The 25,989-nt window shown below is 35.3% G+C and overlaps 1 protein-coding gene across 1 annotated transcript in view; it reads left to right on the plus strand.

Moving 5' to 3' along the window:
• LOC141336504 (transmembrane protein 131-like) overlaps nucleotides 1–23,046 on the plus strand; it is a 76,304-nt gene extending 53,258 nt beyond the window's left edge. Inside the window, exons 10-34 of the mRNA XM_073842157.1 lie at nucleotides 2,505–2,563; nucleotides 2,676–2,781; nucleotides 2,884–2,986; nucleotides 3,393–3,537; nucleotides 3,842–4,012; nucleotides 4,247–4,313; nucleotides 5,589–5,709; nucleotides 5,845–5,914; nucleotides 7,427–7,536; nucleotides 7,880–7,949; nucleotides 8,060–8,175; nucleotides 8,626–8,768; nucleotides 10,034–10,220; nucleotides 14,572–14,757; nucleotides 14,853–14,999; nucleotides 15,282–15,825; nucleotides 15,946–16,076; nucleotides 18,125–18,258; nucleotides 19,245–19,421; nucleotides 19,543–19,621; nucleotides 19,714–19,823; nucleotides 19,921–20,050; nucleotides 20,623–20,699; nucleotides 20,790–20,926; nucleotides 22,584–23,046. Coding sequence (XP_073698258.1) covers nucleotides 2,505–2,563; nucleotides 2,676–2,781; nucleotides 2,884–2,986; nucleotides 3,393–3,537; nucleotides 3,842–4,012; nucleotides 4,247–4,313; nucleotides 5,589–5,709; nucleotides 5,845–5,914; nucleotides 7,427–7,536; nucleotides 7,880–7,949; nucleotides 8,060–8,175; nucleotides 8,626–8,768; nucleotides 10,034–10,220; nucleotides 14,572–14,757; nucleotides 14,853–14,999; nucleotides 15,282–15,825; nucleotides 15,946–16,076; nucleotides 18,125–18,258; nucleotides 19,245–19,421; nucleotides 19,543–19,621; nucleotides 19,714–19,823; nucleotides 19,921–20,050; nucleotides 20,623–20,699; nucleotides 20,790–20,926; nucleotides 22,584–22,898 — 3,635 coding nt within the window. The 3' untranslated portion in view covers nucleotides 22,899–23,046. The remainder of the gene's footprint in view (nucleotides 1–2,504; nucleotides 2,564–2,675; nucleotides 2,782–2,883; nucleotides 2,987–3,392; nucleotides 3,538–3,841; nucleotides 4,013–4,246; nucleotides 4,314–5,588; nucleotides 5,710–5,844; nucleotides 5,915–7,426; nucleotides 7,537–7,879; nucleotides 7,950–8,059; nucleotides 8,176–8,625; nucleotides 8,769–10,033; nucleotides 10,221–14,571; nucleotides 14,758–14,852; nucleotides 15,000–15,281; nucleotides 15,826–15,945; nucleotides 16,077–18,124; nucleotides 18,259–19,244; nucleotides 19,422–19,542; nucleotides 19,622–19,713; nucleotides 19,824–19,920; nucleotides 20,051–20,622; nucleotides 20,700–20,789; nucleotides 20,927–22,583) is intronic.
• The last annotated feature ends 2,943 nt before the right edge of the window (nucleotides 23,047–25,989 follow it).

The raw sequence follows: 25,989 nt of genomic DNA on the forward strand, positions 1-25,989 counted from the left end.
ATTACACTAGTTTGGTCAACCTCTGCCTATGGAAAGAGAAAAAAAAGTTTTCAAAAGCATCCCCCCCTCTGGTTATTTCACAAATCGCACCCTGTATATATATATATATATATATATATATGTATATGTGTGTATATGTGTGTGTGTGTGTGTGTGTGTGTATATATGTATATGTATATGTGTGTGTGTGTGTGTGTGTGTGTGTGTGTGTGTGTGTGTGTGTGTGTGTGTGTGTGTGTGTGTGTATATATATATATATATGTATATACAGTTGCAATCAAAGTTATTCAACCCCCCAGAGACTGCAGTACTTTACAAATAAAAGCTTGCAGTTTTAAGTCATTTGTTTTTATGGTAGGGAACAAAATTGTCCTAAAACACAATTAAGCCTTTAGAAACTATTAAAAAAACTGAATCAGCTTGAGATGTTACACATCTATACATTTATCCCATGCATGTGCTGAAGTTGAGTAGCAAATATGGTAAAGTCAACAGAGATTTCACAAAAGCCATAGAGAAGAAATTGTTTTATTGTATTAGAAAGTCTAAGGCTACGTGAAGATTTCTAAGACATTAAGCCTTATTCCTTAGTTTAAAGTTTGTTGTACCAGAAAACCTTTGAGGGTGTTGAACCAAAAATGCACAATTTCATAAAATGTTTGATCAGACCAACTGAGAAAAACCTGTAATGTACAACCAAAGACTTGTAAGATGACCCAACGATAGGAGTAAAAACATTTTAATGCAGTGTATAAGAAGAACACTAGACAATTATGGCCTTCATGTTGAGACATCTTGCCGAATACCATTCTTGATCAATAAGAACAAAAAGGTCAGCTTGAATATGCTAAAATTGATTTGGATAGACCTGTGGAGTTCTGGAAGAATGTTTTATGGAGTGATGTGACCAAACTAGAACTTTTTGGACGTATAGATCAGCGGTATGTCTGGTGCAAAAAAGGGAAAACTAATGAGCAGAAGAACACTATCTCCATGGTCAAAGGGTTGTTTTACTGTAGCATGAAGTGGAAAACATGACCGTATGAAGGAAACTATGGATTCATTGAAGTATCAGGCCATTTTGCCTAGAATTGTGATGCCTTTGGTGCAAAGACCGAAGATGATGATCAATGGACTTTCCTGCAGGACAAGCATTCCAAAGTAAACATCCAAATCTACTTATGCTTGGTTCAGGGATCAGTAACAGAATGTTTTTAAGTGGCCTGTTCAGTCTCCAGATTTAATTCTCATTGACAATATTTGGTCAAATTTGAAGAAACCAGTGGCAAAGTGAAAACCAAAGATTATCCGTGATCTAAAAGCTTTTTCAGCCGAGGAATGGTCCAAGATTGCAGTAGAGAGGTGATCAACGCTTCTAAACACTTTCAAACAGCGTTTATTGGTGGTTTTAAATAATAAAAGATTCTGCACCAAATTTTAATTTTGGGGGTTGAATAATTTTGAAAATGAGCATTTAGAGCCAATTCGATTTTTTTTTCTTCATTATTTATCAATTTATGTTCTCAGAATTACTCAAATGTGTATTAAAATACTTTATCTAATAGTGTACTAATGCGTTTGTAGATTTGTGTTTAGAAAAACAAATTATCTGGAACGAAATGTCTTGCATGTCAAGGGGGTTGAATAATTTCGATTGCAACTGTATATATATATGTGTGTGTGTGTGTGTGTGTGTGTGTGTATATATATATACTGGGGGGGGGCCTTGCAAAATTGACCGAAGCAGGAGGGGGGCCCGGCCTAAAAAAGGTTGAGAAACCCTGTTCTAGACTATAATTCATTCAGAATTTGAATACATTCACTTACGCATTCACTCTCTAATAACTCAATATCGCCACTTGCCATTGAGTTGCATATACTACATCAGTTTACTAAGTAAAGGTGAATCGAAATATGTCTGTACAGCCACACTGCACATGTCGACACGCGCACGTGAGTAAACATAAATTTCACCATGCAGCAAACGTAAAAAAAAAAAAAAGAAAAGAAAAAAACCCTTTTAAACCGTTTAACTGATACTAATAATTGGTTAAAATATTTACTGTCGGTTAACAGTTAAACGGTCAATATGAGCATCCCTAATATGAGCATAGACTCCATTTTACTTCTGTATTAAACCTAGAAATGTTTTTGCTCTATTAAGATATTCCTTAGGCACAATAGGTTAATTACTCAGGCATAAATGAATAAATATAGTTTAGTATGAAATTACAGATCATTTAAGTGCGTGTTAATTTTCAAAGAAAATTGTCCTGGAGTAAAGTGTCATTCAAACACATAATGAGATAGAAGGGAAACATAACTTCCTAGTTCAGGAGTTACACCTACCTGGATTTGAAACACCGACGCCCAACAAAAAAACGTATCCCTGGTATCATAGCACCACCTTGTGGCTTTCCTGCCATGTGTTATTTTTTTCCAAGCCATGTTAAGTATGGACCTATTTCTATATTGTGTTTCTTAATTATGTATTTTTATTCCAGCAGATCCCAGAATAGGAGTGTTCATGTTGAACTCAGGGGTTAAAAAGCTCTTTGTTAAGGTATGTGCACACAGGACAGCACAGGTTCTGATGTGGTTAATTATGCATATAAATTGATATGGTTTCTAAACATGTGGATCATGCTGCATGACTTGTCTTGTGTCGTTTTAAGGAGATCCAGCTCTTGTCAAGAACAGACAGCAGTGTGGAACTCACTGAAGTGCTGCTCAAGCCTTCCGCTACTAATTTTACTCAAGTGGCTTCACTCTTCTGTAGACGTCAGTAGCCTAAAATTCCCATGTGCATTTTGATCGTTCATTATGGACATGCTATGATTTGATGCATGTTTATTTGATTGTCTTTTGCTTTTTTGGTTTCAGGCTCTTTGTCAGCTAAAAGTAAAAGGTGTCCAAATCAGTTCAGCCTGCAGATTTTAGCAAACAGAACAGTGAATTTATATCCACTGCTGGAAAGCACAGACAGGTAAAGAATTCTGTTTTAAGAAGCTTGAGTTACCTTGATGCTTTTATCGTTAACATTATCCTTATTTAAACAAAATTGAAATCACTATTGGACAGCAAGTACACAAGTAATCTGAGTTATGTAATTATTTAATGTTTTTCAAGTAACTAGTAATGTGTTACTTTTAAATTTACAATGAGTTTGAGTTTTGTTTTTTGTTTTCTCCAAAAAACAGAGAGTTACATTTTTCTAATTTATTGATTGAAAGCTCTCGTCTCCTAAAGATGTTACTTTAGTTCTAGGATAAATGTGAACATGCATTAAATCATCTTACTCGCATAAAAAGAGATTCAGTATTCCTCAAAATAAAAAACAACAACAAAAAAAACAGTGAAATGCATCTCAGTTGTTGCTTTCTGTGTTTCAGATGGTCCAACTCTGAGCTGAGTTCTTTAGTTCAAATCAGACAGAAGCAGAGAGGCTCAGAGCATGTTGAGCTCTGGCTGTCCAACCCCTTCCCCTTCACCTTCAGAATCACTAACATATCCCTTTCCCAACATAAACTCTTTAAGGTAATGTTTACCTGAACACCATAGACTTGAATGTTCTGTGGCCACATGCCTTTAGAACAGATTGCAAGACACTTGGGGACTAAATTAAGAATGTTTTTTTTTTCAGCTTGAAAATATAGATATTGAGTACATTTTGGACCATAGTCCTTAAATACACAATAAAACTAAATACTATTTTTGTTTTGTTTTGTTTTGTTTTGTTTTTAGCAGTACACAAAATTTAAAAAGAAAATACATTATTAGTCCAGAACCTTAGTTTACACAGCTTTATTAATGTAATGATGTAACTTTTCCCATTTTATAGATTGTAAATTTGACAAAGGCCCTGAAAGTGAGCCCTGGAAGCTGGAAGCTTCTGTCTCTTCAACTACTCAGCAAATCTTTACCCACAAACCTCAGAACCACAGTTACCTTGACAACCAATGTGGGGATTCCAATGGAGCTTCACCTCCAAATATATTCTTCTGCCTCAAAGGTAAACTGGACTACATCAGCATAAAAAACTTTTGAATAAGATTAAACATGCTTTCAAATACAGAGATAAGGTTTATGTCCTCTTGCTGCGTTGACAGAAACCTGATGGTGGTTTAAATTCATTCTCTGCTGCATAGACAGAATGCATTGAAAAGAAAACCCATAGACAGTAATTTATTATTAATCAGACTTTGCTCTTTTTTTGTTTGAATTGATCACTTTCTTTCCTCGGCAGGGCGATGTTATGTTTGAGTCTTTTGAGGAGTGTGAACGGCTGTGTCCTCTCCATTTGTCCAGAGCAGGTGAGACAAACACACCTAGACACATTTAGTATTAAGTATTCTTTTACACCAGTGGATCTTAGCCATAGATGCTGGAATGGCATTAAGAAGGAAATAAACAATTCAAAAGCCCCTTAATCCTAGTTTTGTTTTAGAAAACTTGTTTTAATCTAGTTTCTATAAATGAGGAAAAAAAGCTAAATAATTCATAAAAATAAGAACTTTAAAAAAAATTAACCGTCTACTCCATTCTTTAAGACTGAATCTGCAGTGATTAAATCAGATGAAAAATACTTTTATTCAGCAAGGATGCAATGCATTGATAAAGTGAAGACAGTTGAATACAGTAATGTTACAGAATATTTAAATTTCATGGAAATGCTGTTTTTTTTTTTTTACTTTCTATTCATTAAAGAATCCTGAAATCCATCAAAGGATTTATAAAAATATTAATCACCACAACTGTTTTCAACATGAATAATAAAAAAGAAGTGTTTCTTGAGCACCAAACATTTTAGGATGATTTCTAAAGGATCGCGTGACACTAAAGACTGCTGAAAATTCATTGCATTACAGGATTATATTACAGGTTAAAAAATATATTAAAGGAGAGTAGTGATTTTAAAAAGTTTTTAAAAAGTTATAAATGCTGAAAAAAAGCTAAATAATTAATAAAAATGTGGCTTTTACTCACTGAATTGACATGACTCTTCCAGTCCATCATTATTTGCTGGATAAGAATTAAGGATAAAGGATTGCAAGATGTTATTAATTTACATTATTATTTTTTTAGGTCTAGAAATCACAATTTTAAAATTTTGCAACTTCATACACTTAGATTGTTGTAGTCTGTAGGAAACAAACAGGAAAGCAGTGTAATTTTAGTTTTGTCTAGATTCTATTCTAATTTTAAATGTAAAGTTTTTGAAATTTGTGTTGTTTTTGTTTTTAACTACATAATTAGAAATGGCAACTACTGGAAATACAATAACTTAACATTTCTTACATTTTATTTTTGTTTCGCTTAACTTTTGCTTAATTTTACTTCAAGCAACAATGATTTTTATTGTTTTACCTTTCTCTAATAACCCTGCGAGGAAGGAAATTTAAAAAAGAAGTATAAATTATTAGTTGTTTCAGATTATTTTATTACTTGTTTGCCTCCTAGTAGCATTGTTGTAGTCAATTATCGAAACCTATAAATTAATGGAATAAATTGCTGTATAGTAGTGTATTTTGGTTTGTATGTGTATGAACTTGCTGTCTGTAAAACCTCCTGAATGTTCTTCTGTGTAGGACGTGTTGAGTGGCAGCAATCCCTTCTCCCAGAATCCTCTTCATCTCTTTGGAGAGTGGACAGCAGTCTGGCCTCTTCACTCTGTAGCCGGTGGCACTGTAGCAAAGAGCTTTCTTGCAGGTAGAAACAAACCTGTGGAGGCAAAGAGGCTACTTATTTTGTATGATTTTCAAGCATAAATGCATTCACTCATCTTTATCTGTCTTGTGTGTTTGTTTGTTTGTTTGTTTGTTTGTTTTTTTTTGTTTTTTTAAGATGGCCCAGACTTCCTGCAGACCACTCTTCACCCCTGGACTTTGGGGCCACACCTGTCAATGATAGTAAGGTATGTAAATCAGTAATAATGATCTGCTGAACTTGAACCCAAATGTTCTTTGCAAAGCATCTTTAGTAAGAATCCTCAAATGTCAGTCAAGTATGCTACCTTTTGATGCATCACATGGATTTTTATTTAGCATTGTTTGAACTATTAATGTAAATCACTAATTACTAGGGCTGTCAAAATTAACGCGTTAAAACGCAAATTCATTTTAACGGCACTCATTTTATTAACGCGCGATTAACGCAGCGAGCATTTTCTGTTTGACCCATTACCTAGCAGTTAAAGAAATGGATGCACAATGTTACCAACCTAGCGAAAAGTGTCTAGCAACAATACATAAACACATAATTGGACAAACCTAATATAGTTTCTGAGGCTCTCCAGTTTTGCAGAATGAGCGCGAGGTCTCCCAATGCGCGCGCACCTCCCTCTCTTTATATCTGCGTCTGCTCTGTTCAGTGAGCGGCAGAGGAGCAACGCTTTCAGTTAAACCAGATATTATGTTGCTTCCAGTGCTTGAAGTGGGCCGGTACGCAGACACGTCTGTATTTTATCCTTTTGCGTACTTGCGTACCGGCACTTCTGCCATATTTTATGAATGCAAGTGGAGTCGGATTTACGTTATTGGTGCTGTGGGGTTGATGCGTAAAGCCACATAGGAGTATGCAAGCGAAAACGGCGTATTAAATGCACGTCAAACACATGCATAATTGCATATCATATGCAGGCCAAAGTTAATTTCAGCTTATTAATAGCACGGCAAATAGAAACAGAAAATCGTGCTAGTGTGCATTTTCATGAGACCAGGCTCTCGAATCAGTACATTATAACGAAAACAATACCTTAAAAAAATAAAAGAAGCAGGTTTTTGCGATCACACAACTTTAAACGGGTAGACTCCTAAAAAGTCAAAGGATCATGAAGGCATTCAAACATGAAGTTAAAAACAACGATAATAATGCAGAGAATAGTGACTTATGTCCAGATGCCTGTAAATTATTCTTTTCAGCGATTGAATCATGATCATAATTCAGGATTTTTTTCAGTTATTATTTCATATTACTTTGGTTGTCTGATAACAGAAATACTAAAATATAACAATGGAAACAGTTTTGTTGAGAACTTGGCCTCATCAAATGACAGTATGTGGGCACCTAGAGGCAAACAAATGTAATACTGTAATGTACATTTTGCATGTTCAGAAGAAGTGAGCTGCCCTGTCCTGCAAATAATGTAAACAGTGGTTTCACTAACAATAACACATATTTGCTTAAAGCATCCATATTTGTCCATGCCAATGTTGATTAGAGTATTAAAAACTTTAAAAAGTATTAATTTAAGTTACATTTAGAACAGATAAAAATGTGCGATTAATCGCGAGTTAACTCATGACAAACGTGATTAATCGCGATTTTTAAAAAAAATTAATCGATTGACAGCCCTACTAATTACACATTATGCATTTAACCCTAGTAGCACTATTTGAATTGCAAAATTGTTGTATTTTTGCTTAAGGTGAAGAATTTCACTCTGAAAAACCCAACGGGTTCAGTGGTATCTGTGGAGATCCGAACACTCTCCTCATACCCAGTTCCGCTTGAAGCCCTTGACATGTTGACCAAATGGTACAAATTGTAAACACACACTCATATGGCCTAAATTCTGTAAAATACTGTATTTACAATGTGTATATATACATATATAAAGATAAAATTTTATATCTAGTACAGTATGATCATCTCTTATGGGTAACTAAAAGCTTATACATACAAATGTCAGCATGTAAATAAGATATGGATTTACACATACATTGCTCATTTTTACTTCAGAAATAATCATGTAGTACTTCAGTTTACTTTTTGGTTTAGTTATTTCCCAATGTATTTCTTTCTTTGTTAGTAGTTTTAGTTAACAGCACTGTGAATAACTATTACATCTGAATTCACATTATATATGTATCTGTTCTAGGTTTAATATTAGCCCACTGTCTGTGAATATCACTACAACAGAGTTTCTTCTGTTGGCTACTAATCACAAGGTGAGGTCATGAACTTTGAATAGCCTTGCTAGGCACATTCAGTGTACGTTGTGCAGTAAATGTGTCTTGTGGTAACTCTGGTTATAATGTACTCATGTTTTTGCAAACAGGAAAGTGAGAGAGGCACTGTGTTGAGATTCCTTCTTCAGCCGTGGGAGTCAAGGACGGTTTCTGTGGCGTACCAACCCACAGAACACAAGCATGTTACCTCACTGCTCCTCATCAGGTATTGCTATGCCCAAATGACTTGTAACTGAGGTTTTAACGTAACATTGAGTTATTTATAAATTTGTTTAACATATTAATTTGGTTTGAATGTGAAAGATTCCTATCCAGTAAGCACATACTATAAGGAAGTGGCATGGGCTTTTATAGTAGGAACCTTGTATGTATTATGCAACATGATGCAACAATTTGCAGCGTTTACTTTTTTCCCTTTAGCAACTGGATACAAAATGTTTTGCCTTAAAGTGCCATCACATTTACCGTTGCTGAGTGAAATTTTGTGGGCAAATTCTGCTTGGTCTGAAAGTGACTTCTGTGCGAGCCGTTACGTTACACCATTGACACTGCCTTTACTTTTTGTGGTTGTTGTTGTTGTTTTCTGTGCGTTGCTATGAGTTTCTATGCTGGTTGTTAGCACGCAGTAATTGTGGATGTATCTTTTTTTTAACAGGAACAACCTGACTGTGTTTGACATGGTTCTGGTTAAAGGGTTTGGGGCAAAGGAGCTCCTGAGAGTAGGAGGGAAGCTCCCCGGGCCTGCAGCCTCGCTGCGCTTTAACGTGCCCCAGTCAACCCTCATGGAGTGCAGAGATGGTAAACTGAGCTTCTCCTGACATGTCATTTCTAAGAGTTTGTTGAAAAATACACGAATATTAGTAAAAGAAGTGATTGTTCTCAATTCTTTTTTTTAATAAATTCAATGATTTTAGTTGCATTGAATTACCGAACTTTTTGTCAGCAGAACACTTTGATCTAAAATATTTATTTGAAGTACCCTTTGAGATTAACAGATCGTTATTCAGTGTAAACTGAAATGCTGATAAATGTCATTAAACTTTCAATTAATATGATCATGCACTTGATCATGAAATAACTTGGATGGTTTACAATGATTAAAAGCTTCATTAATAAATATAAAAAAAATGCTTAACAGATCATTAGTTAATGCTTACAAATGTCATTAAACTTTCAATTCTTACAATCATGCAGTTTTTAAACATTTACAAATTTTAACAGATTAAACAGTGATTAAAAGCTTATTTGTTAATGTTCTTTTAAATGCTTGTTAAACTTCGGTTTATATTACCTAATGCTATTTTTACATTAACAAGTGAAAAAAATAGCTTAATTAGTCATTTTAAGCACTTCACAAACTATTGATGTTTACATATTATTCATTAACTCGTAATCACAGTCTGTGAAGGTCATATAATTGGTCTTTGTTTGTTGTGGGACTTCTGCTATTTACACATCTTAACAAATCATTTATTAATCATTTGTTTGTTTTTGCAATACCCAATCTAAAGTTGAGACTATTTATCATTTGTAAATGTTTACTAATCATTCGTACCTTTATGAGCAAGCATCTCAGTGACAAAATATGTCCCAAATGACCTGAATTCACCCCATGTACACATCATTTATTAATTATTTGTTTAGCTACTGTAACAACATTTGTGTAAAGGGTCGTTTAAATTTAGCTAAATGCTTGCTAAGGACATTTCTTCATGGATATTTCTTGTTTTGCACCCAACGGGATATTTCTTGAATCACACTTTAACAGTTGAAAACAAATCAATTGTTCATGAGAACTTATTTAGCAGAACAATGTAATAATTCCCTTACAGTAATCAAATTGACCCCTGTACACTTCCGATTCCTTAACCAACCCTTAAAGCTACCCATACTACCAAATCTTACCCATATCACACTTCGACAGCAGCAAAAATGTTAGCTTTTAATTGTTGTATAACATTTGATTATGTTTTGACTATTGATCTATTAAGCATTACATAATCTTTGTTAATGGACGTTATTATGAAATGTTACCAATTTTCGATTCTCTTGTCTTTTCTCAGGTTTACGATCAAGTAAGCCCTTGTTTGCCATCCAGAAAAGCTTTAAAGTGGAGAATGCGGGCGAGTTGCCATTGACTGTAGTATCCATGAACATTAATGGATATAAATGTCAAGGTTATGGCTTTGAGGTACAACACTGCAGATCTTTCAAAGTGGACTACAACTCGTCCTCAGAAATTACTATTGCGTAAGTCTTTTCAGCTGTTTTCTCTACTATGCATGCTATTTAATATCAATATTTGAAGCAAAGTGCAGATCTTATGCAATCCCTTTTTTAAATAATATATACAGTATATGTTACACAAATGACTTTAGGATAGTAACATAGTGTTACCTATGTTTTCTGATGCCTACCCCTTCTAGGATATTTCATATCTACACCACCAATTTAACCAATTTAAAAAATATATAAATACCAAAAATATCATAAGTGTATTCTGACAAATTAAAATGTTTTGAACGCAACCAGTTTATTTCATAATATTACATTATACAAGCCAAGTCACTGCCAATGGGATTTCTAATTGATATGAATGATGATGCATTTGTATAGCGCTTTCATTGTGTATTTCCGTACACCCAAAGCGCTTTACAATCATATGGGGGATCTCTCTTCAACCACCACCAGTGTGCAGCATCCACTTGGATGATGCGTCGGCAGCCACAGTACAACGGCGCCAGTGCGCTCACCACACACCAGCTACAGGTGGAGAGGAGAGAGTGATATAGCCAATCCAATGAAAGGGGATTATTAGGAGGCCATGATTGACTAGGGCCAGTGTAGGGAATTTAGCCAGGACACCAGGGTTACACCCCTAGGCTGTATCCGAAATCGCCCCCTATACCCTCAAATAGGCCACTATTTGAGGGGACAGCCATTTTAAGTGGTGTTCGAAACCATAGTGGACGTTCTCGAGTGCACTCATTCAATCCCACTGTGAGAGTCGCGCGCCGACTGAATTCCCGCGTCTCTCCAGACGATGGCGCCCGCAGCTGAATCATCCATCTGTTCATTTTACAACGCGCTCGTCCACTGCGTAATGCAGCGTACAACACAGGTACAAATTTGTTGTAAATTGATTATTAAATTGTTTAACCAAGGTTTATACATAAACTCCTTGACATAGTTCAAGATAAATCCTTTAATCTTACTACTCGAACTGTCCGTTTTAAATGATTGTTAAACAATAAGCAATACTATGCAAAAGCGGCAGTCCTTCCGGTGCACTTATGGCGCTTTTCCACTACACAGTACCAGCTCGCCTCGGCTTGACTCGACTCGGCTCTGTTTGGTTTTCCACTGTGTAAAAGTTGTACCTGTACCGGCTTCCAGGTACTTTTTTTCGTACCACCTCCGGCGAGGTTCCAAGCGAGCTGAGGCGATACTAAAATGTGACGTGAAAACACAGCAGACTGCTGATTGGTCAGAGAGAATCGTCACTATTCACTGCGTCATCATTGCACGCGCCAGCAATAGTATCCAGAATAACCCCGCCATTTTTAAAAAGTTTGGCCAGAGGTTGCGTGACATATCCAATCCATTACATATTATGGCAACTCGGAAGAATACGCCGTAGTCAAACGAAGAGGTGCAGACAGCGGGTGTGTGTCGCGTAGAAGATTACGTCACGGCAGTTTCCTGCAGCGTCGCTATGACAACCAGGTACTATTGTGGAGGTACAGGTACAACTTTTACACAGTGGAAAACCAAACAGAGCCGAGTCGAGCTGGTACTGTGTAGTGGAAAAGCGCCATTAGTGTCCGAATTCACTCACTCGTTTTCATTCACTCCTTCAAGTGAACTGTACGAGTGGACTAATGTAGGGAATAGTGAATAAGGGGCGATTTCGGATACAGCCCTACTCTTTACGAGAAGTGCCATGGGATTTTTTGTGACCACAGAGAGTCAGGACCTCGGTTTAATGTCTAATTGATATGAATTTTTACAGTATAGTGTCCCCATCACTATACTGGGGCATTAGGACCCACATAGACCACAGGGTGAGCACCCCCTGCTGGCCTCACTAACACCTCTTCCAACAGCAACCTAGTTTTCCCAGGAGGTCTCCCATCCAGGTACTGACCAGGCTCAGCCCTGCTTAGCTTCAGTGAGCAACCGATCTTGGGCTGCAGGGTGATATGGCTGTGGCTGTGTTTCTAGGAATCTTGGTCCTCCTTGGCTAATAATTTTACCCATTAAACACAGCTGTCTTCATCAAGGGGGTGAAATCTCCATTCATTTAGCTCCATTCAAATGCATTGAGAGTAGTGTGAAAGCCTGTTTGAAAGTTGAAAAGAAAATGCAAATTGAAGAATTAAAATAGTACATTTATGATTTAGACCCAAAGTGCCTGACTGCAACAGACAACATCATATTCCTAAAGCCCCATTTTAGATTCTCTTTTTAATGCTAGTTATCATTCTTATTGTCTATTCTATAAACCAATTTGGAATAGACGTCACAGTTACATCACTGCCAGCTGCACGCACATTGTGTTGGTAGAAAAACACTGGTAACAAGTAGAGGGAAATGAGTAAAATCCATGGAATAAATCGCAATGCAAATCTATATTTTTGTAGAGTATTGTCGTCAGAGACGCCATTTGAAGCTAAACGCAGACTTTTAAATGGACAGACTACGGATGAAACCTGCTATGATTATGAATATGACTTTTAAAGCATAAATTTGAGTTTTAAAGGGTTAGTTCATCCAAAAATGAAAATTAGCCCATTATTTACTCATCCTCCAGGCATCTTAAGAGTATATGACTTCCTTCTTTCAGACAGATCCAGTCTGAGTTGTATTAAAAATTGTTCTGGCTTTCCCAAGCTTTATTATGGCAGGTGTTTCTCTTCATCAGTTCATCAGTCCAAAACAAGTCCATTAAACGTTTAAAACGTAATAATCACTTTAATCTAGCTTGCGCAAACTGTCGTACATGTAAGCTGTTCTGGGCTGAAGTTGCGCATGCATCTGAGAGTCTCGTGAAAACCAACGTTTGTTTACAGGAGCAAAGGAAGCAAAGTTTCCTTACTTTAGTAAAGTAAAACCAGTCTCCTCTTGGCTTATATCGAAATTCTTTTTGTCACTTCTCAGTGGCGCATGCGCAATGCCGCACATCCCACATCATCTGCCCGGAACGGCTTCCGTGTACAACAGTTTGCACAAGATAGATTAAAGTGATTATTACGTTTTAAATATGGATATTTTCCTTAAACACATCGATTTACTAAAGGAGGCCTTTATTAACCCCTTGGAGCTGTGTGTGTGACACTTTTTATTATGGATGGATGTACTTTATTGGACTTGTTTTGGACTGATAAAGAGAAACACCCACACACTGCCATGATAAAGCTTGGGAGACCCAGACCATTTTTTAATATAACTGATTGGATTCGTCTGAAAGAAGGAAGTCATATACACCTAGGATGCCTGGAGGATGAGTAAATAATGGGCTAGTTTTTATTTTTGGATGAACTAACTCTGTAATGTTCTGTTTGGCTATGATGTCTCTCTGCCTTCCTTTTGTCATTTGCCATTTTTTATCTCCTTGTTTCTTAAAAGGATAGAGCACAAACGATAGTCCACCCAAAATGAAAATACTGTCATCAAATACTCATCCTTCTGTTGTTCTAAACCTGTTTGCATCTCATTCATCTGTGAAACACAAAAGATAATTGTTTGAAGAATGCTGGTGACCAGTTCAGTTCCCTTTGACTTCCATTGTACTTTTTGTCCATACAATGGAAGGCAATTTAGAACGAAAACTGTTTGGTTACCAACATTTTTCAAAATATCTTTTATGCTCCACAGAATAAAGTAAGTCTCATCAATTTGGAACAACTTGAGGGAGAGTAAATACAGACAGAATTTTCATTTTTGGGTGGACTATATTTATGCTGCCTTCATGTGATATGGGAAAGATGATGCTTTCCACTTGTGAAGTGGAAATTACCAGTATGTCGTGTTCAGGTGCTTTTGTTGTCGTAGTGAAGAGAAACATGGCGGACTCGGAATTTGTCCTCACATGCTATTTGGGTAAAAGTTTTAAAACGGTTATAAACTCCCTAATACATCTGCTACAGGAAGAAAAGGATGCATCAAAACGCAAACGATAAATGATAGGCTGTATATCTTATTGATCATGAATAGTATAGTTTTTTTAAAGACAATACTAACTAATGGTTCTGTTTTAGCTAGCCTATATAAGTATATATATTTTATATAGCCTATATATGTTTTTTTTACTTTTAACATCATGCAATGTTTACCCTTCAGTATAGTTCCGTTGCTGTCCGCCATGTTGAAAGGTCAAAGTTTATCCCATCTCGGCAACTCGGGTATCATAAAAAATTTCGAGCTTTCCAGTGGAAATTACAACGTGAGTGGGTGTTCATGTGCAATTTAGATGTCGGATTTTGGTATTTACCATAATTACGATAGCACATGAAGGCAGCATAATTCCACGGTCAACATCATGCTTGTTTCTTCTTTTTATTTTCTCCTCATCGCAACTGTTCTCTCTTTATCTCTCTAGATTTACTCCAGACTTCACATCTTCGTGGGTGATCAGAGACTTGACTCTAGTGACAGAGCGTGGCTCCCTTTTCCACTTCACCCTCAATGTGACACTTCCTCACCACATGCTGCCCCTGTGTGCTCAGGTGGTACCAGGACCCAGCTGGGAGGAGTCCTTCTGGGTTATCACACTGGTCTTCACCTGGTTAGTAGTCCATATTCAGACCTAAACCCACAACATGTTACCCTGGGCATGTAAATGGATTCTATGCATTAATATAAAACCTGTTCTCTCTGCAGTTCCTCTCTAGCTGGTGTGTGTCTGATGGCTTTCAGTCAAGCTCAGAACATTCTCAGTGACTTCTCTACACCAAGTCCACGTAGCAATCACAACTCTGTACCTCGTGAAAACAGCAATGTCAACCACAGCTCTTCAAATGGTGTCAGGTGAGACAGCATCACTCTATATCATTAGGAAATCATATGCACAACATGTAAATATATTTTATTATTATTTCAAAATATTTTATATAATAGGTTTGAGAGGCGTATTAAAAACTCTTACCTCTACGCACAGAAATGAAAAGATAATAAGAATAACCAATCTCTGTATCAGAACATCATAAGGACATGCAACTTGGCTCTTTTGACTCTTTAGCCAGATTAAAACATGCAAAAAATTGTGAGTTAGATCCATTTTTAATTACTTGTTCTTTTCTTTTTCTTTAGTAGAGGAAAAGGCAGTTGTAAGAACTACACAGACACAAGTCACCCCTCTGACAAAGGCAAAGGGAGAGGATCTCCAGCCGTGGCCAATGGGGCAATTCGGTCACAGTCTTCATCCAAGAAAACTCCTGGAGGTTCTTCCCAGCCTCCTAAGAAACAAACTAAGGTGTCATTCCTATACAGTAGATATAAAAATAGCCCTGCAACTGTCGCTGCTAGTGTTCCTGCTTCCTCAGACTATTGCAGCCTTCCCACCGATGAAGATAGAGATCACATGTTTGAGTTAGACCCAGAAGTTTGTAATAACAATAACAATAACAATGATATATTAGATGAAACCCTTCTCCCTGTTGAGAAGAAAGAGCACTTTAGAGAATCCATAGAGGACAAGACATTGCCAGCTGATATGTTTCCTATGGAAACACTTCCTGGATTACCTGAAAACATCACAGCAAGCAGAATCCCTCAACCTGCAGAAGAAGCAATGGAAAACAAAGAGTGTACAAGAAAAAATAATGCAGAAAAAAGGGATCATGTAGATGAAGAGGTAAGAGACGTAGAGCATTAGAGGATGACCTTTTAGTTTACACTTCTAATAAGCTCTTCATTGTTGAGGTTCTTTCTCTTTAACCTCACTAAGACAAATTATTTTTTTGTGCTCACTCAGAAGCCAGAAAGAGGCAGCAGTCAAAAGAAGAGACCAGAGAAAGATGCCGAACTTGGAGTGTCAGCTATCAACACCAAAGCAAAGAAAAACATAGGCAGGAGTCGCAGGAAGGCAGCTGAGCTCATTCCTGGGTAAGTATCTGCACATATCAGCTTTAAACCTTCAGATGTTAGTTACAGGGCCCTGTGAAATCTGTTTTATTTTTTCCCAAAACTCATTTAATTTTTTTGTATTTTTTATTTTTTTTTCTATTTTAATTCTGACTGTTTTAATCGCTAAATTAAATATTAATCAAAAAGCATGTCCTAATTAATTAAAATCATGAAACTTACACAATTTTACAGCAATTTATTAAACGTTTAACAAAAACAAAATTTAGTTTTTTTCTACTAAATTCTGTTTTCCATTCATTTTCATGAATCCCTTTTTTAATGGTTTCATTACATTTAATGAGCAAAAACATTGATTTATTGAAAAATATAAATTATTTTATTGTATTTTTCTAGTAAATAAATTCTGGTAAATAATTGTTCTGGTAAATATTACTTATACAATAATGTTTTAATAATTGTATTATTATTATTAGTAGTAGTAGTAGTAGTAGTATCATTACATTGAGTAATATATTTCTGTCACAGTATCTTTAAGTTAAACCAAACTTTTATTTAGATGAGTTGCTGTAAAGACCTTTAAATATCTGTTTGTATATGATATGACGATAGTTTATCTCAAAAGAAACCATAAAATGCTCATGAAGTGAATCTTAGATAAGTTTTAGAGATTATGTTTTTGCATTAAAGGGATAGTTCACCCAAAAAATTGATGTTTATTTGCTTACCCCCAGGGCATCCAAGATGTAGGTGACTTTGTTTCCTCAGAAGAACACAAACTAAGATTTTTAACGAAAACCGGTGCAGTCTGTCAGCCAAATAATATGAGCGGATGGGCACCAAACCTTTAAAAGTAAACAAAAACATGCACAGACAAATCCAAATTACACCCTGAGACTCGTGACGATACATTGATGTCTTAAGACACGAAACGATCGGTTTTTGCGAGAAACTGAACTATGTATTTATATAATTTTTTACCTTTGATACACAGCCACGTCCATCTGTCATGAGCACAAGCTTTTCATCCGGCTCGTGACATGTGAACGCGCTCTGGCGTAGTATACGCAAACGCCGTAAGGGGAAATCGGTGAAAAGTCCTGGATCAGTTAGCGCAAGCAAACGTAATCTTTTAGCTTTAAATCGGTTTGAACAATCAGGATAAGCGCAAGTAATTGCCATTTTGAATAGCCGCTATACCCACAATCTCTGTGCACTGTGTAAACAATGAGTGTTGTTTACAATGTGACAGATCGCTTCCGGCATTTGCGTATACTATGCCAGAGCGCGTTCACATGTCACAAGCCGGATGCTAAACTCGTGCTCAGGACAGATGGACGTGGCTGTGTATCAAAGGTAAAAAATGATATAAATAATGTTCAGTTTCTCGCAAAAAACGATCGTTTCGTGTCTTAGGACATTAATTTATCGTCACGAACCGCAGGGTGTAATTTGGATTTGTCTGTGCATGTTTTTGTTTACTTTTAAAGGTTTGGTGCCCATCCACTCATATTATTTGGCTGGCAGAACTATCCCTTTAATGTTTGTGAACTATAATGTTTTCATATATTAAGGCAGCAGAGGCTGAAAACACAGCAAACGTCACGTGTGCCTCATTATTTCTGTATAGAGATGCATTATATTGGATTTTTGCTTATATCCGATATGCTGAAATTTTTTTATCTCATTTTGGCCAATATCAGTACCGATATATGCAGAAATTGTAAGCAAAATATTTTTCATTTTGGTTAGTTTTTAACAAGAACTTATTTGTTAGAATTAAAAAATAATGAAGTTAACATTCATCCCGTTTTTTTTTCATCAGTAGGCTAGTATTTGTGATTTAAAATTTTGTGAATGGGAGTTTTGTGATGTTATAAGCCAAACTTTGGATACTTTCGAATTTGCAGTCTAATTAGATGTATAAATACAATTGAAAAATGTAATAAGCAAAGATGTTAAGATATTTTATTAATGTTAATATTACAACTACTTCTACTACTACTACATTTTTCTTTTCTTCCCCCCCCCCCCATGTATTAAAATGTTTCATTCCGGTAATCCAACAGGCTTCCTGAAAACAGCGTTGTCATGGTAACAGAGAGTGAGAGAGAATCTCAACGCAATGCTGCTAGAACCCGCAACACGAAACCTGAACTACCTAAAATAGGAGCCAACTCAGACAGCCCTCTCAAACACAGTGGTGAGGAAGTGATTTACAGCGGTTCCTCTGTCTCACCCCTGTATGTGTGCATGATATCATAGTATTGTCCCTAAAAACATAATAATGTCATGTCGCTACAATTGTTGAAGACGACACAAAACACATTTCAAAGTAAAATTAAGTATTTACATTTACATTTAGCAGACACTTTTATCCAAAGCGACAAAATTGGACAATGGAAGCAATCAAAATCAACAAAAGAGCAATAACATGCAAGTGTTATGAGTCTCAGTTAGCCTAACGCAGTACACGTAGCATAGTATTTTTAAATAAATTATATAATAAATAAAAAGAAAAAGCAAGCTAGTGTTTAGAGGCCTTTTTTTTTGCTTTTTGTTAATTGTATAATAAATAGAGAATACAAAAAGAACAGAGAAGCTAGTGTTAGTTTTTTTTTTTTTTTTTTAGAAAACAAGCAATAAGTAAATGAATAGAGGATAAGTATAAAATGGCAAGTATATTTGTAAGTATAAATATTTAATTTAGATGGGGAGGGACATCTTATATCCATGAAGATTTGATTGAATCGCTTGCTCATATTATTTTTTTTTACCTGTCATATGAATTGTATATTTATTGTTTTCTATTTTAAAATGTAATTTATTCCTGTGATTTTCAGCAGCCATCACTTCAGCCTGCAGTGTTACAAGAACCATTAGAAATCAGTGTAAATTACAAATAATTTGTAACATTGAGCAGCACAACTGTTTCCAGCATTGATAATACTTTTCTTGAGCTCCAAGTTGGCAAATTAGAACGATTTCTGAAGGATCAGATGACATTGAAGACTGAAGGAATGATGTTGATGTTTTACTTTCTCAAAAATAAATTGCATTAAAAATCACAAATTCGAAAAACATTCAAAAAAGTAATTATTCCAAACTTTGATCGGTTGTATACGGAGCTGATCTATTGTAACTCTCCACATCAGTTTTGTTAAACTGTTTCCTTTTACACAAACACAGGCACGTGTTTGAGCAGACCTAGGCGTAAATGTCCAGAGCGACGTCTGCAGTGGGAGTCAGGCTCTGATTCAAGTAGTTCATCAGGAAGTGTGAGAGCCAGCCGAGGGTCCTGGGGCAGCTGGAGCAGTGCCAGCAGCATAGAGGGAGAAAAAGACCCAAACAGACATCCCTGCAGAAGTAAGAGATTATGCGCTTGCTACACACTTTTGTATTAAGCCGAAAAGAAAACAAATCTTTCTCCACTGGGTTTTCCAGAACAAGTTAAAAAATAATATTTTAAACTTTTTTTTTTTTTTAGGAGAGAACATCCAGTACAACCCATATCCAAAAGATCGGGAATGTTACATGAACATGAACTATACCTACAAAACTCAAAGGTAAAATAAACAAATTATCTTAAGTTTGTTGTTGTTTTTGACTTAAGATTTCTAAAAGTGATTGATTGATCTATAAATACATTTGTCCACAGCATGAACAATCTATATGTCAGGGAACCATGCCAAAGCCAAGAAATCTGTCCCGCTCCTGCACTTCCTCACACCTTCGCTGACGTAGCCGCAGGTGTGGACAAAAACATTGGTGTGGACCATTTCAAATCTCATGCTTAAAAGAGGTTCACGGTTAAGATGCGTGATCATGTTTTATTAATGCGATTTGTGCATTTTGGTTTCACCAGACATAATCGGCTCTAATGTGATCGAAGAGACGTGGTCACCCGCTTCAGTTCCTCTAACCAATGAATTCAGGTACAACATGACCGAATCTCTCCCGTTCGTCCCTCAGAATCCCACATCAGGATATGAAAGGTATGTCTTGTAGGCTTTTAATTATTTTTATTATATACAGTCAAACCAACATTTATTCAGACACCTTCAACATTTCTTCAACTGTTTCAGAACAGATTCATTGTGATAATGTCAGATAACTTGATAGAAAGGTATGTAATGGATTACAATCAACCAAATTCAGAACTGTTAGTATGACTATTTACACAACTATCAATACTTTGTTGACCAATTACAAAGCAATTCTTAATTTAGTTCAGTCTTTGGTGTAACAAGTTCGCATTCGCAATTAAACAAAAAAACACTTAAGCAAAACTTCATAAAATTTCACTTAATTTTTGGTCCCAAATGTGTATTAATGTTACTGGTAGTCCACTGAATGAAGAATTTTTGGGTATACTATGTCACAGTTTACTTTAGTTTGCTATCCTAACTTACATAAGTGAATCATAGTTGTCCTGCACCCACTAGTAAAAAATATTGAATATTATAACTGTTGTCTGAGTAATTTTGGTTTTGACTGTATGTATAATTTTTTACTTCATATGTGTCCATACACATTCAAGTTAAATGTTTCTCATTATTGTGCCTAGCTTTCCTTGGAGCAACATGAACAGCCAATGTGCCAGTCAGTATCCCTATAGTGAACAGACCAACTACATGCCAACAGGTGAGGAGTTTTCCGTCACAATGAGTAAAATGTTTTACTGTAGTACGTAGTAACTAATGATGAATGACCATTGTCTTTATTTCTTTGAAGGTAATGGCAATTACCAAAATGCATTCTCATGCCATGAAAGCCAAACCAGAACTCACAGCCATCAGCCAGTCTGGGGTGAGAATGGAACCCATGACATGAACTCTACATGGGACACTGGGAGTTGTGTGGGCAGCAAGGTAAGATTTGCATGAGTGTTTGTTTCTGTCAAGTACTTTTTACAAATCTGTAGTTTTGTCACGAATAACTTGAAAACTATCCACCTTATTCTTTAAGCCTATGGGTGAGACTTCAGGTTTATTAGCCACAATAGGGAAATAATGAGAAGGTAATGGCAATTACCAAAAAATTTTTGTTTAGTGATAGTTGTTCATGAGTCCCTTGTTTGTCTTAAACTGTTAAATTGAACACGGTTCTTCAGAAAAGTCCTTCAGGTCCCACGGATTCTTTAGTTTTTCAGCATTTTTGTTCTTTTGAACGCTTTCCAACAATGACTATGTGAGTGTATGTAAACTTTTGAATTGGGTTGTTTTTATAAATTCAACTATTATTTTGTCTTGTAGACTGTATGTAAATCAGTCAGTACTAAATCAGTCAGTAAGAGTTTGTTTCCGTCAAGTACTTTTTACAAATCTGTAGTTTTGTCACGAATAACTTGAAAAGTATCCACCTTATTCTTTAAGCCTATGGGTGAGACTTCAGGTTTATTAGCCACTATAGGGAAATAATGAGAAGAATAACAGCATGCAGTAAATGGTAAAGCTGTTTCCACTACAAACCAGTGTGCTTATAATTAAGATAATACATTGAAATAATATGGTAAAGCACACCAATTTGCAATACAAACTGTTTTGGACAGCTAAAAATAGCCGGACATGGATGGCACACAGAAGCCAGACCCATGAAATGTACAAATGGAAAGAAAAATGTGGATTGATATGTTTAAATGTAACATTTTCCTTAAAAAATTATGTTGAAATATGCAAATTAAGCATATTTTATTGACATATTACTTGAAGGTTTTTACAGAGAGGATTTTGAAAATTGAATGAGTCTGTACTTAAAAAATGTCCAAATATATATACAGTTGAAGTCAAAAGTTTACCTGATACCTGGCAGAATCTGCAAAATGTTAATTATTTTACCAAAATATAAGAGGGATCATATAAAATGCATGTTATTTTTTATTTACTACTGACCTAAATAAGATATTTCACATAAAAGAGGTTTACATATAGCCCACAAAAAAATAAATAATTGAATTTATAAAAAATACCCTGTTCAAAAGTTGACATACACTTGATTTTTTTTTTTTTTTTTGTTTAGTGATAGTTGTTCATGAGTCCCTTGTTTATCTTAAACTGTTAAATTGAACACTGTTCTTCAGAAAAGTCTTTCAGGTCCCACAGATTCTTTAGTTTTTCAGCATTTTTGTTCTTTTGAACGCTTTCCAACAATGTTGTTTTTATAAATTCAACTATTATTTTGTCTTGTAGACTATATGTAAATCAGTCAGTACTAAATAAAAAATTACATGCATTTTGTATGATCCCTCTTAATTTGGTAAAATAACATTTTGCAGATTCTGCAAGCTGTGTGTAAACTTTTGACTTCAACTGTATATATTTTTAGGAATAAAATCTAATATCAGACAAATGATATGTAAACATGTATATGTATGCATCTCAGAATCAATATTTTTGACAATACTATAAAGCAGATGTCTTGAAAGTTGTAAGAGTTCAACATTTATTTTCCAGTTGGATTAAATGTGTGTTCGTCTTAATAAAGTAGTAGATTTTTGGAATATTAAAGCAATTATTTTTTTTCCCCCAGCCATACTTTTCAGGAACCAGAAGTCTGTCCCCCATGTCCAGTCTATTTGGCTCTATCTGGACACCTCAAAGCGAGCCTTACCAGAGCCACTTCCACCCAGAGCGTTCCGCGCCAATCTCGCCCCACTCGCCCATCTCACCCGTCGCACCCGTCGCACCCTTCAGTCGCGAACCAGGTGGCGCCTGCCCGGGAAAACAATACTCCAGCTTCAATCCCTTTGGACCACACATGAATTTGGACATATGGAACTCCTCTTCAAACCGGAGCTCCAACTCTCAGCTCTCCAACGATTCAGGCTACTGCGGGGAAATGTGAGCAAACGGTGCTTTTGGAAAAATAAGGAAAAAAAGAATGTGCTTTTATCTCTAATGGGGAGAAATGTGAATATTCTTGTTTCTTTTATGTTTGTTGTTGTGGTAAGGTTCAGCATTTTGTTGTATATTTTTCTAGATGTTTTGCAAGTTTGACCATTGAAAATTAAAAAAAAAGTTTTGTACTTGATTTTGTGTTGTGAATTTCTTTAGGTTTGCTTTGTCAATGGTTTACATTCTATAACATACTACTGAAAAAAGTAGAATCCATATTGTCTGAAAAAAAGAGCCAATTAACGAATATACGTTGACAAAACATAAGCAAAATCTAAAATACCTATAGATTTTTAGAAATAAATTAATTATAGATAATATTGACTTCTTAAATTTGCTACTTAAAGGTATTTAGAGATATCTCTAATTCAATTTCAACAAGTCACAATTATATTTAAAAATATCTGAGTTATACCTGTGTGTGCTAGTCGTAATTTAGTTTGACTAGTCAAAATTCTAATTCCAGATATCTATTCTGCAGTTTTGACTCATTGTAATTGGAATTAAGATATCTACAATGTAATAATGATATCTGCAATTTGTCATACAGGGCAGATCACTAAACCCCGACTTCAGCAAGATACATAAGACATTGTTTATAAAATACCTTATTTTTAGCTTTTCGTCAGCTGTTTTCAAAATGAAATGCTGCAATTTTTAGTTGTTTTCTTATGTTTTTACCAAAATTGGCAGAAATATGTAAATGTGACGTGTGTTTGACCGGAACTTGCTTAAGGCGGATGTTCCCTCTTCCGACCTTGTCTGGAACTTCCATGATTCCACACTCAATTACTTTGTTTCTTTGTTCTAAATATATGCGCCCTGTAGCAGCAGAAACGTACATAATAAAACCATTTTATTTTGTTATTTTAAACTTCAGATCCGTTCACTATAAAAAAAAAAAAAAAAAAAAACATGCTGTCATTTCCCTTCTGTTAGTTTTTGTGGTTTCAAGAAAATGAAAACGGGTCAATCCTGGGATTCAGTAATATTTCAGTCCCCTGGAGTTTCTAAAGTGGTGGTTCACCAAAATAAATTGTTCAAGGCTTTTCACAATGCTTTGGTACACCCTTTATAGTGAATAAAAGTAAATATTGAATTTTAATATTTTTTAACATGAAATATTGTCCCTGAGGCACTTCACTGAGTTTGCACTTAGAAAGTTATTAACAAAATGTGCATGGTGTCTATGATTTTTGGCAATAATGTAAGCATTTTTTGTTCCTTTCTTTAAAGAAAGATATTTTATAAAAAACAGACTTTGAAGGTCTGAACTCATCTCCGTCACACTAACCATTCTACGCCCGTAATAATTTAGACTCTGCTAATATGTAACATTATTTACCAGAAATTACATCATTCAGGGCTCTTTAATAGTGGTGCAGAAAATGGTTAGTAGTATCACACTTTTTATTCATATTTTGAGGCATATTATAGTCCAGGAGGGTTCTGTCAAGCTTAACAACTCAACCCAGACACATACAAATAATTGGAAAATTATTATTTGTCAACATTTTATTTTAATCCATTAGCATATACAATGTACTTGTTTTATTGCTGCCACCCTGTAAAAAGATTTCACCAGTTTCAACTTAAAACTACAAGTTATTTCAACTCATAACAATGAGTTCAACCTACTTGTACTTTTAAGTTGATTTAACTTAAAATGTTAAGGTAGCTGCAGAACTTAAGTTTTGAAGTAGTGACAACTTTTTACAGTGCATATGTGGTCTGATCTTCTAACTACATAAGGAGCAGTGGCCATTTTGAGAGAAAAACCTCAAACCCGTCACAAATATATGCATTTCTTATTGTTACAGGGTGTGACAGGGTTGAGTTATTTACTTCATTTATTATTCATTTGAATGAAAAAATATAAAACAGTCATGGTTTCAGCAAATCAATTATTTTCCAAAATCATGACAACTCATTTTTTTTATAGATACATTTCTTTATGTAATATGTCCACTTAAACTGTGCCAAGCTTCCTACGTCAGAAATTGCACCCACATTTGCAGCAGAAAGACAGTGTTTGGCATGCAGATATGTTGACCCAGAAATAAGGTGAAAATATGAGAGAGAGACAAAACCAAAATTTAAAATTGAAGGCAATGTATCTCTTTAAATGTGTTACAGACTTCAACCCCGTCACACCTTGTCACATTAATATTTTTGGAAAAATGTAGGCAAGACAATTAAGAATGAAAGCATTTCTTGCTGATTACATTAAATGACATTAAGGACTAAAACGATAAAATTGTGGTTTGAGTTAAACTTATAAATTCAAAATATTTTATACAAAAATAAACAGACCATAGAAAAACTATTTGTGTATTTTTAGCTTCAGTCCTGTGAAAATGTGAAAAATATGATTATTAAATTATTAGGGACACATGAGCAGTGGGTCGATGTTTGTTTTATAACAAGTTCTGTATAAAATCCTTTTTAAACCAATCCCATTTTGTCCATTGCGAGGTTGAGGGAAAAAAAGGTGCCTTAATCTGAAAAAAAAAGAAAACAATAAAAGGTTGTTAATGCCTGAGGTGGGAAAATATGTTTTTTTTTTTGGAGGTTTGACATGTGCCTATTTACAGGTATATGCCAAAAAAAATTGAATATCGAGGGAAAGTCCATTTATTTAAATAATTTGTTTCAAAAAGTGAAACTTGTATGTTATATTAGTTCACTACACACAAAGTGAAATATTTCAAGCCTTTATTTGTTTCAATTTGAATGATTATGGATTAAAGATAAAAAAAAACAAATCCAGTATTTCACAAAATTAGAATATCATGACAAAGTTGAGCATTGTAGGCTCCCTGTGTCTCAATCTAGTCAGCTAATTAACGTAAAACACCTGCAAAGATTTCCTCAGCCTTTAAATTGTCTCAGAAGACCGTCATTGACGCACTCCATAAGGAGGAAAAGTCTCAAAAGGCAATTGCAAAAGAAGCTGGATGCTCACAGAGTGCAGTATCGAAGTATATTAACAAGAGTTTTAAGAGGAAGGGAAAAATGTGGCTGGAAAAAGGTGCACAAGT

This window comes from Garra rufa, chromosome 6 (assembly GCF_049309525.1).
Source record: "Garra rufa chromosome 6, GarRuf1.0, whole genome shotgun sequence".
Taxonomy (NCBI): Eukaryota; Metazoa; Chordata; class Actinopteri; order Cypriniformes; family Cyprinidae; genus Garra; species Garra rufa.